Source organism: Tupaia chinensis, unplaced genomic scaffold (assembly GCF_000334495.1).
Source record: "Tupaia chinensis unplaced genomic scaffold, TupChi_1.0 Scaffold000045_1, whole genome shotgun sequence".
Taxonomy (NCBI): Eukaryota; Metazoa; Chordata; class Mammalia; order Scandentia; family Tupaiidae; genus Tupaia; species Tupaia belangeri.
In genome coordinates, this window is record NW_006159501.1 from 7,848,023 (window position 1) to 7,860,645 (window position 12,623).

The 12,623-nt window shown below is 51.1% G+C and overlaps 1 protein-coding gene across 2 annotated transcripts in view; it reads left to right on the forward strand.

Moving 5' to 3' along the window:
• The window catches only part of PDIA6 (protein disulfide isomerase family A member 6), a 26,617-nt gene that overhangs the window by 6,342 nt on the left and 7,652 nt on the right, over positions 1 to 12,623 (forward strand). The window contains exons 2-7 of one of the 2 annotated variants that reach the window (XM_014589704.2): positions 3,023 to 3,080; positions 4,674 to 4,800; positions 9,038 to 9,144; positions 10,356 to 10,486; positions 11,123 to 11,237; positions 11,949 to 12,089. In XM_014589704.2, the coding sequence (XP_014445190.2) occupies positions 3,023 to 3,080; positions 4,674 to 4,800; positions 9,038 to 9,144; positions 10,356 to 10,486; positions 11,123 to 11,237; positions 11,949 to 12,089 (679 nt within the window). Of the gene's footprint in view, positions 1 to 3,022; positions 3,081 to 4,026; positions 4,085 to 4,673; positions 4,801 to 9,037; positions 9,145 to 10,355; positions 10,487 to 11,122; positions 11,238 to 11,948; positions 12,090 to 12,623 lie in introns of both variants that reach the window. The other variant, XM_027773489.1, reaches the window with a different exon arrangement.

Genomic DNA, 12,623 nt, shown 5'->3' on the forward strand with positions numbered 1-12,623 from the left:
GTGTGTAAGCACCTTGATCCCACATGGCTGACCCTGCGGTTTGAGTCCTGGACTCGGCAGCTTGAGAAACACTGGGCACATGTGTGTGCATGCCCAAAGCCGTGAGAGGAGAGCTGGAAGGGAAGGGTTTGCCACGCGGCCATTCTCCACAGACGGTGCTTTCTCACCACCCTCTCTAAGCACATGAGCCCTGCGGGAAACTTTTCTAAAAAGAGAATGCCTATAGTGGTTATGTGAAAATACTAAGCGTTGAGGGTTTTCTTTCGTTTTAGGTTTCTGTTACAAAGTGTGTGAGCTCGCCAGAGGGAGGCAGAGAGAGACTGTGAGACAGGAAGTGAGAAATCACCCCCTGGGGAGATGGCCATGCCACAGTCTCCTCTCCGCCGTTCTCCTCCTAGGATCTGGGGCGTGCAGGCACACGTGCGCAGCATGATCCCCAAGCCATCAGGCCCGGAACCAGAACCAGAACCGTGGTCAGCCATGTGCGAGTCCAGAACCTCAACCACTACACCATCATAGTGGTTGTGATTTTTATTCATGACAAAGACATGGGTACTAACAGCTATGGAATGTTATTTATATTCATAATTAAAGGGAACCATGAATTTCAGTTACAGAGTTAGGAAAAATAGAGATTTTCCCCCCTGTACAAGTTCATAGACTCCCTGTATTTTATTTATTAACTTTTTTGTTTTTTTGAGAGGTTTTTGCTATAGGGCGCATGCACGCTCCAGAAAAACAGAGAGAGACAGAGAGAAATCACCCCCCAGGGGGCATGGCCATGTCATAATCCCTTCTCCATTCTTCTCTTGGGATCTTGGGCACGCACACACATGTGCCTGCATGAGTTTAAGCCCCCGGGTCCGAGACTCCAACCGTGGTCGACTACATGGGAGTCCAGTGACATAGCCACTATGCTGGTCCCATTTATTAACTTTTTAGAGAGATTTTTGCTCTAGGGAGCATGCGCTCGCCGGAGAGATACAGAGAAACAGAAAGTGAGAAGTCACCCCACTACATTTTATTTTTTGTTATGTTTACTTTTTTAATCTTTCTGCAGATCATGGTTGACTAACATTCAAATTGAAGGAGTATGAGATGGTCTCTACTTTGAGCACCACTTTCTTAGATAAATTAGAATTAAAGAGGCACAAAACACTGTAAAATTTTGACTCCTAGACTTCTGAGTACCTCACCCAAGCAACAACTGCATTATAAGTAAATATGGAGAAGCATTTCAGTGTATTTCTGTGCAAGGCCCTGACTTATATATTGGGATCGAGTCTAGGTCTCTAAGGGCCAGCCAGTGGCGTGGTGGGTAAATGACTGGATCTCCCATGATTGACTGCATGGTTCAAGTCCCAGAGTATGTGCGTGCCCCAGGTCCCAAGAGTAGAATGGAGATGAAGGGATTGTGGCATGGCCGTCTTCCCCGGGGGGTCATTTCTCACTTTCTGTCTCTCTGGCAAGCTCACATACCCTATAGCAACAACAACAACAACAAAAATGATTTCTGGAATCAGGAACCTGGGAGGCAGCTTTCACTAGATGGCCATGTGACGCTGGGTCTCTCAGCCTCCGTTACATGTCCACAACACAGACGACAACGGGCTGCCCCGGCGTCATGCCGATCAGGTGAAATCTCGGGGGCGTTCGTTACGGTACTGGCACGCGTTTGTCCATCAAGTCATCAGAGATCTGATTACAAGAGAATTCCGTTTGCTTAAAAACTTGCGCCTGGCCCCGCCTCAGCAGCGTGTGCTTTGATGCTGTCTCTCCAGCCTGAGTCTGTGTGGGAATTGCAGGTTTGATTCCTGGTCCAACCTAAAAGCCAGGTATAGTGTTGTACACCTCACATTCCAAGCACTCGGAGACTGAGGCAGGAGGATGGTGACCTTGAAGGTGGCCTGGGCAGTTTAGCGAGACCCAGTTTCACTCAGCTGGGGGCTATCAGGTGGCATGGTGGTTAAAGCGCTGGATCCCACATGGCTGACTTGTGGTTTGAATCCTGGACCCAGCGGCTTGAAAACCATGTCTGACACATGTGTCTGCATACCCACAATCCCACGGGGAGAATGGAGAAGGGGTTGCAGTGTAGCGTACCCCCGGTAACAGCTGGGCGTGCTAGTAGTACGTGCCTGTGGTCCCAGCTGGCATGCCTCATGAGACACGAGGATCTCAACAGCACAGCCCCAGTCTTCACAAACAAACATAACAAAACTATCCTTCAGAGGTAAGCCGGGGGTGTGTCTAATGCACAGTGGGAATGAGCAGGCTGGCTGCCTCTGACCTCAGGGAGCAGGAGGGTGGGCTTGGGCGTATAGGAGTCCTTAAAGCACGTCATGTGTTCTACTTCACAGTCATTTTTTCTAACACTAGTGCCTATGAGGTTAGAGGGGTTTTTTTGTTCCTGTCTCTCTTCCCTCCCTTCTCTCTCTCTCTCTCTCACACACACACACATACACACCACCATCTCATAGTGTCGTGTCCTGTGCTTTCTGCCTGTTAGGCTTATGAGTCTGGGTTACGTGTGCGTTTAACTCTAGAAGCAGTTTGTTGTAGCAGAGAGCTGGCGATGGAGGCTCGGGAGGTCTGGCCCTGGTCTCTGACGTGACAGGATTGGCCCATTGGGGATGTCAGACTAGCAGGTTTAAGAACCACTGTAGGACTCACTGCAATACAGGTTCCTTCCCTTGGGACCCAAGGATCCACATTCTACCTGGCCTTAGAACCGCACTCTTAGCACTGGACCAGGCCAGAGTTACAAGTGGCAGAGTCTCTTTAGACTCCTTAAATATGATTGAACTGGGCTGTAATTTAGAAGCTTTTTTTTTCCCTGGGATGATGCGAGAACTGTTTGTCATAAGTAATGAGCAGGTGGGTCCTTTAGGCGTGTGGCCGTGTGTCCTCACAAGACCCCCTCCCCCAAGTGCATCCTCAGTCGACCACGGTTGGATTTTTTCCCCCTAAGCTGAGAATCAAAAACTTATTTGTGTGTTTTTTTTTTTTCCCTCCCCAAAAGGTGTGGTCACTGCCAAAGGTTAACACCAGAGTGGAAGAAAGCAGCGACTGCCTTAAAGGTAGGTCTCCGAGCTGCCGCAGTCACCTCCGTGTGTCCAGACCGGCGGGGAGGCAGTACGTGCCTGTGGTCCCAGCTGGCATGCCTCATGAGACACGAGGATCTCAACAGCACAGCCCCAGTCTTCACAAACAAACATAACAAAACTATCCTTCAGAGGTAAGCCGGGGGTGTGTCTAATGCACAGTGGGAATGAGCAGGCTGGCTGCCTCTGACCTCAGGGAGCAGGAGGGTGGGCTTGGGCGTATAGGAGTCCTTAAAGCACGTCATGTGTTCTACTTCACAGTCATTTTTTCTAACACTAGTGCCTATGAGGTTAGAGGGGTTTTTTTGTTCCTGTCTCTCTTCCCTCCCTTCTCTCTCTCTCTCTCTCACACACACACACATACACACCACCATCTCATAGTGTCGTGTCCTGTGCTTTCTGCCTGTTAGGCTTATGAGTCTGGGTTACGTGTGCGTTTAACTCTAGAAGCAGTTTGTTGTAGCAGAGAGCTGGCGATGGAGGCTCGGGAGGTCTGGCCCTGGTCTCTGACGTGACAGGATTGGCCCATTGGGGATGTCAGACTAGCAGGTTTAAGAACCACTGTAGGACTCACTGCAATACAGGTTCCTTCCCTTGGGACCCAAGGATCCACATTCTACCTGGCCTTAGAACCGCACTCTTAGCACTGGACCAGGCCAGAGTTACAAGTGGCAGAGTCTCTTTAGACTCCTTAAATATGATTGAACTGGGCTGTAATTTAGAAGCTTTTTTTTTCCCTGGGATGATGCGAGAACTGTTTGTCATAAGTAATGAGCAGGTGGGTCCTTTAGGCGTGTGGCCGTGTGTCCTCACAAGACCCCCTCCCCCAAGTGCATCCTCAGTCGACCACGGTTGGATTTTTTCCCCCTAAGCTGAGAATCAAAAACTTATTTGTGTGTTTTTTTTTTTCCCTCCCCAAAAGGTGTGGTCACTGCCAAAGGTTAACACCAGAGTGGAAGAAAGCAGCGACTGCCTTAAAGGTAGGTCTCCGAGCTGCCGCAGTCACCTCCGTGTGTCCAGACAGGCGAGCAGCGGGCCGGGGTGCAGCCGGAGCAGTGCCCGTGTCCAAGGCCAGCGTGTGGTTCTCCTGCCGGCATCGGTAGGGAATATCGGGCAGTGCACTTTTCTGTTTTTCTGCTGTCTGGTTTTGTTCGTTCTGTTCCCAGATAGGTGGGGTCATTCCTCTTGGGCATGCTGAGTCCCCTCCAGGAGCTGCCGTGACTACATTTCACACTCCCTCCTGGCTTTCAAGGCCAACGGCCTCAATGACCACATGTAAACTTCACCCTGCCCTCTCTTACCGTCTCTGAGTCTGAAAATCAGGTTACAGATTCTTGTGGAATCTTCCCTGATTGAAAGAAGAATAGAGATTTCTGGGGCTAGCAGGTGGCATGGTGATGGAGGTGCTGGACTCCCACATGGCCGACCACAGTTCGAATCCTGGACCTGGTGGCTTGTTTTCTTACTTTGCCTGTGTCTCTCTCTGGTCAAATTAAAATAAAATGAATAGACAAAATAAATGATTTTTTTTAAAAAAGAAGAACAGAGATTTCCCTTCTGTCTCCACAGGATGTTGTGAAAGTCGGTGCAGTAGATGCAGATAAACACCAGTCCCTCGGAGGTCAGTATGGCGTCCAGGGGTTTCCGACCATCAAGATTTTTGGATCCAACAAAAACAGACCGGAAGATTATCAGGGTAAGAACTTTTCCTAGCTGCTCCATCCTCCCGGCGGAGAGAGTCTCGGGTTCTGTAACTGGTTAGCTGTGCTGCCTGCCTGCGGGTCTCGGTTCCCCTGTCTGGAATTTCCTCGTGTGCTCACGGGATCGAGTGGTTGTTCTGAAGATGAAGTATGAGTCCCCCGGAGGAGTTTTCGAGTCATGGTCGATGCGGGTTTGGCGTACTCCCCCGGACAGTGATGGGGTGATGGTGCCCTGTGCCCCCTTGCCCTCCTCACAGTCCTTACATGTGGTAAAGACATAGCAGCGCTTCCCTGCTCCGCCCTCCTCCCTGTGCTCTAGCTGAAGACTTATGTTGGCGTGAAGGAGACGGCCCTGATATCTGAAAGCCAGTTTAAACTGTTGGTATTACTATGGCTTCTTCTCCCCTGGATCTTTATGCCTTAGAAACATATCTGGCATTTGAACATTAAAGCTGTTATTTCAGGACCAGCAGATAGCATAATGGTTATATCGCTGGACTCCCATGTATTCAACCACGGTTCAAGTCCCGGACCCAGCGGCTTAGAACTCACACCAAGCACGTGTGAGTGCATGCCCAAGATCCTGAGAGGAGAATGGAGAAGGGATTTGTGGTGTGGCTATCCCCCAGGGGATGATTTCTTGCTTTTTGTCTGTCTGTCTGTCCAACAAGCACACCCACTCTATCACAAAAATCTCTTTAAAAGAAAAAAAAAGCTGTTATTTTATCTCCTAAACTGTGGATAATAAGTAAGTACCACAGAGTCTCCCTGTTATCACGAACAAATTATCTTATTTAAGATAATCAGAATTGCTAGGTGGGCTAGATCCATGGTCATAAAGTTTTGTGCATTTAAAGCTGACACTAAGGTACTTTGATATTTTCCCCCTTAAGAATCTGTGACATGGGTCATGGCAGTAGCTGAACCTTGTCTGCATCTGGGGTTTTTGCTGTGTGGACAGTGGTGCGTGAGGGGCTGGGCGGCAGAGCCGCATTACGGAGCACCGAGAGCTATTGCGTTGTCTGTACTTGGAGTCTTGCCGGGTCCTGTGGCCAGAGAGCAGGACGGTGGAGGAGGTGCAGGACCTACCGCGAGTGGCCTGCGGGCAGCCTGGCCGTGCCGCCCGGCCTCGCCATGCTGCTTCCCTGCTGGACGGTACCTCATCCCTTCTGCTGCTGCTCTGTGAAGCGGGCATGGAACCCCTTTCAGGCTGCAGGAGCTTTTTCTATTTCATTTATTTATTTATTTATTTTTTGCTATAGGGCGCGTGCGCTCGCCAGACAGACAGAGAGAGAGACATAGAGACAGAAAGCAAGAAATCACCCCCCAGGGGGGGATGGTCACGCCGCAATCCCTTCTCCTCCATTCTCCTCTTGTGATCTTGGGCACGCACGCACACGCACCGAGCATGAGTTTTAAGCCACTGGGTCTGGGACGCGAACCGCGGTTGACTACGTGGGAATCCAGCGACATAGCCATTATGCTAACTGCTGGTTCCCAGGCTACAGGAGCTTAATTGTAATAGTGCATTCAAAACACACGAGAGAAAGGATACTAGTAAACGCTAGTGGAGTCTAAGCTGGGAGCCCTCACTTCTGGATGCCCCAGCTCCATGAAATGATCAGTTTCATTTTTCTCCCTCTTTTTTTTTTGAGAGGTTTTTGCTATAGGATGCATGCGCTTGCCAGAAAGAGAGAGACAGAGAGACAGAAAGCGAGAAATCACCCCCCGGGGGGGATGGCTACACCGCAATCCCTTCTCCTCCATTCTCCTCTCGGGATCTTGGGCACGCACGCACACACACCCGGCGTGAGTTTAAGCCACTAGGCCCAGGACTCGAACCACGGTTGGCTACATGGGAGTCCAGCAACATAGCCAGTACACCAATTGCTTGTCCATCAGTTTCATTTTTCTAAGTGAACATCAGCTTTTTTTGCTTTAGGGTAATTTGTTATACCTTCGCTAACTCGTAGAGCTGAACGTCTGGAGCCTTTGCCGGCTGTTTTCCTAAGTACCGCTCTCCAGGACTAGCCTCCCGCGTTCACTCGTGTCCTGTCTGGCTGAGCTGCTTTCCGACTCGAGGGACTGAGCTGGATAGACAGAGGGGCTCGCAGAGCGGGCACCTGTACCTCGGGTCCTCTGCAGGATGGGCGTGCTGCCTGCCTGGAGGGAGAAAGCCCTTCCTGACTTGTTTTCCCAGGACAGCCCTTGGCATGGCCCGTTTCCAGGCACAGGGGTGGGGCTCAGCTCAGAAAGTACTAATGGCAGGTGAGGGCAGGCAGTTTTGTTTCTCACTTGTTTTTAAGTTTGTCATAGGGCACTTGAGTTTGCGGGGCAGTGGGAGGAAAAATCACCCCCAGGGGGCATGGCCACCCTACAATCCCTTCTCCATTTTCCTCGCAGGACTTTGGGCACACATGCACTCGTGCCCAGCATGATTTTCAAGCTGCCAGGCCTGGGACTCAAACTGCACAGTTAGCCATATGGGGCCAACTGCCTTACTATCCACACCAACTGTGGGCTCTCCGGGGCTGACTTCGTGTTGAGATCTTGCTCACTGTGTTAGGGAGCGTTGTCAGGAAAGGCCTCACCTGTTTGTGCATAGAGAAACAGAAAATATGTCGGGATTTTCCCAATAACCTAACACTTGGCAGTCGGAACCTGGATGCAGGGCAGGGTTGTCTGAGCGTATTCTCAGTGTTTCTGGGCTGTTTTCTGTCCAGAGTAAGATCTGAGATGTGCTCAGAAGTCTCTATTTCTTCCTGGGCAGTTTGATTATAAAGCTCCAAAAGAGAAAATAAAAAAGACCAATAGAGAGATGAAATGCCTAAAAAGATTCTGTTAGACGTTTGCCTTGAACTCTGGTGTCAGCTCCCCCTCCCCCCCCCAAGAGATTTTTGCTGTAGGGCACGTGCGCTTGCCAGAAAGACAGAGAGACAGAAAGCGAGAAATCAACCCCCAGGGGGGATGGCCACGCCGCAATCTCTTCTCCTCCGGTCTCCTCTTAGGATCTTGAGCATGCACGCACATGCGCCTGGTGTGAGTTTAAGCCACCAGGTCCGGGACTCGAGCTGTGGTCGACTATGTATATGGGAGTCCAGCGACATAGCCATTACGCTAACTGCTGGTCCCTGGAGTCAGCTTTATGGTATTTATTATCCTATACTTTGTCAGTTACAAGCTCCCCATTCTGAGCATGTCATTATTGGACTTCCAAAGACTATTGTCACCTTGCCACATGGAGTTCTGGTGTAGTTACTTCTTATGTGAGGATTAAGTTCAGCTTGGCAGAGTGTCATTAACCGAGGAGGAGAAAGCCCGCATTGCTGTCTGTTCCTTGGCTTCACAGACACCTCATGTCCAACTTCTGTAAGTCTCTCCGTCTGTTCTCATGGGGGTGGTTTCTCTGGGGCCAGCAGACAGTGGGTAAGACGGCTGGATCCTACCTGGTCGACTGCACAGCTTAAGACTTGAACTCAGCAGCTTGAAAGAACTTACCAGGGGGACCAGCAGATGCCCTAATGGTTATGTTGCTGGACTCCCACATAGTTGATTGTGGTTCGAGTCCCAGACCTGGTAGCTTAAAACTCAAGCTGGGTGCACATGTGTCCATACCCAAAATCCTAAGAGAAGACTGGAGGAGAAGGGATTAGCGTGACCCACCCCCTTGGGGTGATTTCTCACTTTCTGTCTCTTTCTCTCTCTCCACACACTATAGCAAAAATCTCTCTCAAAAAAAAAAAAGAAAGAAAGAAAGAAAGACAGACATCCTAGGTATGTGGCCAAAATCCTAAGAGGAGGATGGAGAAGATGGGATTGTTGAGTGGCCACACTTCTTTCCCTCTCATTCTGTTTCCGGAGAGGGCACTTGTCCTATAGCAAAAAAATAAGTTTAAAAAGAAAAACGGAGTGATTCCTCTGTATTTGGACACGTGCCCTGCCTCCCCGCTAGAGGGTAAGCTGCTGTTGGTGTGTGCGTGTGGAATATGCAGGACACATTCGTGAGCCACGGTTCTCGTTAGTAGCTCGCAAGTAGGGGATGAGTAGGGAGCTCTTGGCCACACTAATCGAGGACTGAAGACGAGGAGTGGGTTTTCCCAGTAAAGCCTAGAACAGATCGCATTCGGGGAAGAAAGCGTGCTCTGCCGAGTCTCTGCGGTGCTGGCCTGTTCCGGCCAGCAGAGCTGACACGCAGGCCACGTGGGGAGGCCTTCACTCGGCACTGTCCTGCAGGTGGCAGAACCGGTGAGGCCATTGTCGATGCTGCCCTCAGTGCCCTGCGCCAGCTCGTGAAGGATCGCCTGGGGGGAAGGAGCGGCGGCTACAGTTCTGGAAAACAGGTAGGCTACGGAGGTGCTGGGTGGTGTGCACAGGACTTCTGGACAGTTAGGCTGCGGAGTCCGTTTGTAATGTTGGCGGGAACCCGGGGAACAAGTGTGGGCCTCCTGTAGAAGATAGTCTTGTCTTTTTGTTTGTTAATATTTTAATTGGTGAGCTTTCAACTAGAAGATAATACTGGGTTGGGCCAACTGATCCCAAACGGAGCCGGCCGCCAGGCCTCTCGGGACTACTTCTTGGGACTGGTTAGTCTCCTGGCAATTGGCCCCAACTGCAGGCCGAGAACCAGGCCCCAGATAGGCTTCTGCGGCCCAGGGCTGCAATGGAAGCATTTGAGCGGCAGAGGGAGCTGGAGCTCCAGGCCCAGGGAGCTGGCTCTTGGATCCCACGGCGGCAAAATTCCAGCATGCAGAGGCTAGACCTGCCGTCCTCCGGCCCATGTCTGGCAGCCCCTGAAATCCATGGAAGTCCTGTTCCACGACTGCTGTTCGAGACGCCCTGTAGGAAACGTGGTGCATAACTACAGAGCGCGTCTACCCTGGAAAAGGGCGTTAAATTACATGGACCAGGTGACCTTCCTCTCTTAGGAGACCCTAAAACCAGCTTCCGTGCACCCTTAGTGCCCGGCCCTGGCTCCCACTCAGCTATTCAGTGTGTTCAGCTTCTCGGACCCCTGCTCCCTCGCGTGGCTTTTAGAAGCAGAGCACGGTCCAGCAATCTGGCTGCTGCCCCAGTTATTCCTGAGGAAAATGCTTCCAGGAAAGAAGGGGCTACCTGTTATTTCTAACTTTCTGGGCTGGTAGGGACTTCCCCTGCGAAAAGAGTAACTGCAGCGTGGTGTAGCGTGCTGGGGACGGGTCAGCTGTGCCTGCTGGGTCAGAGCCAGTAGGTGGTCGCAAGCCTGTGGAAGCTTCTCTGAGAAAGAGGCAGGTGATGGGAGTCGGTACAGGTCACGTGTTACACTGCATGTACCAGAAATTGATGAAAAGCAAAGACTGCTTGCCCAGCAAAACTTAGGTTTAGGAAGTTTTTATTCACTGTAGTTTTCACTGTTTTCTTCACTAAGGAAAAATGCAAAAACTCCAAGGTTGGAAGCCATCACTGTTAAACGTATATTTAGAATTTGGAACAGGAATCGTGTTCTCTGGGTGGGTGGTGGTCTGATGCGCGGTGTCGTGAATGGCGGTCTGATGCGCGGTGTCGTGGACGGCAGGGCGGGAGCGAGAGTCCGAGTAAGAAGGATGTGATCGAGCTGACGGACGACAGCTTCGATAAGAACGTCCTTGACAGCGGAGATGTTTGGATGGTGGAGTTTTACGCTCCCTGGTGTGGACACTGCAAAAAGTGAGTACCGTAGGCCAGGTCTCCTGGCTCCTCGGCCATGGTGCTTTTTGTACCTTCATCTAAAGAGACTGTAAATGCCCCAGGGGCTCCCCCAGAAGTGGATCTTAAACGTTGTCATCAGGGACCAGCAGTTAGCGTAATGGCTATGTCGCTGAACTCCCATGTAGTCAACCGCAGTTCGAGTCCCGGACCCAGTAGCTTAAACTCACACCGGACATGTGTGTGTGCATGCCCAAGATCCCGAGAGGAGAATGGAGAAGCGGTTACGGCATGGCCATCCCTCCTGGGGGGGCCATCCCTCCTGGGGGGTGACTTCTTACTTTCTATCTCTCTGTCTCTGTCTTTCTGGTGAATGCATGCGCCCTATAGCAAAAACCTCTCAAAACAAAGCAAAACAAAAAACATTGTCATCAGAGCCGAGCGTTTCTGGCAATCCGCAGGGCCGGCTAATGTCCAGACGGGAGCGAGGGCGGCCTGGGGAGCAAGGGCGAAGGGCGCTGTGGAACCTTCCAGAAACCCATGCAGACTGTTTCCCAGCGTGACTGGCTGGGGTGGGGCAGAAACACAGAGCCGATGATGCTTCAGCTGTGAGCTACTTTGTCAAAGGCAGCTTTAAAGTGCAGATGTTTCCTCCAGCCTGGAGCCAGAGTGGGCCTCCGCGGCCACCGAGGTGAAAGAGCAGACGAAGGGGAAAGTGAAGCTGGCTGCTGTGGACGCCACGGTCAACCAGGGGCTGGCCAGCCGATACGGGGTGAGTGCATGAGGGCAGCGCACGGTATTGCCACGATCGCTGTATCCAGCGCCCCAGGCCTCCCTGTGAGTAGGAGGGGTATGTTTAGCCCTTGGGAAACGGAGCGGCAAGTCATTGCGTTATCAGAATTCAGAAGCCTGGAGCTCGGGACGTTGACTTCTTCCTCGTGTCACGTTACTTCCCGTGAGGCTTCAGTGTGCCCAGGCTTTTCGCAGTTGCTGCCTGTGGTGTTTAAAAGTGGGACCGCTCGGGACCAGCAGATGGCATAATGGTTACGTTGCTGGACTCCTAAGTAGTTGACTATGGTTCAAGTCCTGGACCTGGCAGCTTAAAACTCAGGCCAGGTGCGAGTGCGTGCATGCCCGAGATCCCAAGAGACGATTTGGCCGTACCCCTGGGGGGTGACTTCTCACTTTCTTTTTCTCTATCTGTCTCACACACCTATAGTAAAAATCTCTCTTAAAAAAAGTGGGTCTGCTTGCTCAGATTCATGGTGTTAATTATATGCCCAGAGCCTGAAGATCTGGCGAAGCTTTGCGGGCAGGCCGTTAAACTCCCAGTTGATCTCTGAGTCATCCGTGTAACAGTGACACAGGCTGGGATATTTTTGTTACATCAGATTACCTGTAAGAGGTTTGGAAAACCGTAAAGATTGTTATACTTTTTATTAAATATTAATTTGATTTTACTCTGATCCGTTTTATGTACTAGATCAGGGGATTTCCCACAATCAAGATATTTCAGAGAGGCGAGTCTCCCGTGGACTACGATGGTGGACGGACGAGATCCGACATAGTGGCGCGGGCCCTCGATTTGTTTTCCGACAACGCCCCCCCTCCGGAGCTGCTCGAGGTAACCTTCCGGCGGCCAGCCGGAAAGCTTCCCTGGTGCTGCAGAGCAGTATCAGAGTCAACTCACATTAAGCTTTTTGTTCTTTGTAAAAATACTCTTTAAAGTGGTTTTGTAGTTTCAAATGGAAAAACTGATAAATTGCTTTTTTCATACCTTTGCACCAAGATAACTGCACTGTGAGCAAAAGCATACCCGAGTTCTTACAGAATGGTTTCTCTTCCGCTCCTCCTCAGAACAGTGGCCAACGCTAATTGAGCACCTAACGTGTCGAGGGCACTGTTCGGTAGTTTTAAGTTTGTTTTCACGGAAACTCTGAGAGGTGGATACTGCTGTTATCCCTGTCTGACTGAGGAAGAAACTAAGGCACAGAGCTGTGTAAATACAGGGCACTTGGGGCACCTCCACCTGGACAGGTGGCCAGGGCCAGCCTCGCAGAGGCCTTGTGCTTCCGGGGAGCCCGCGTGCACACTGATGGCTCCTGCACAGACGCTGGCTTAGGGGCAGCCTGGACCTCTCAGGGAGCACGGCTGCTGC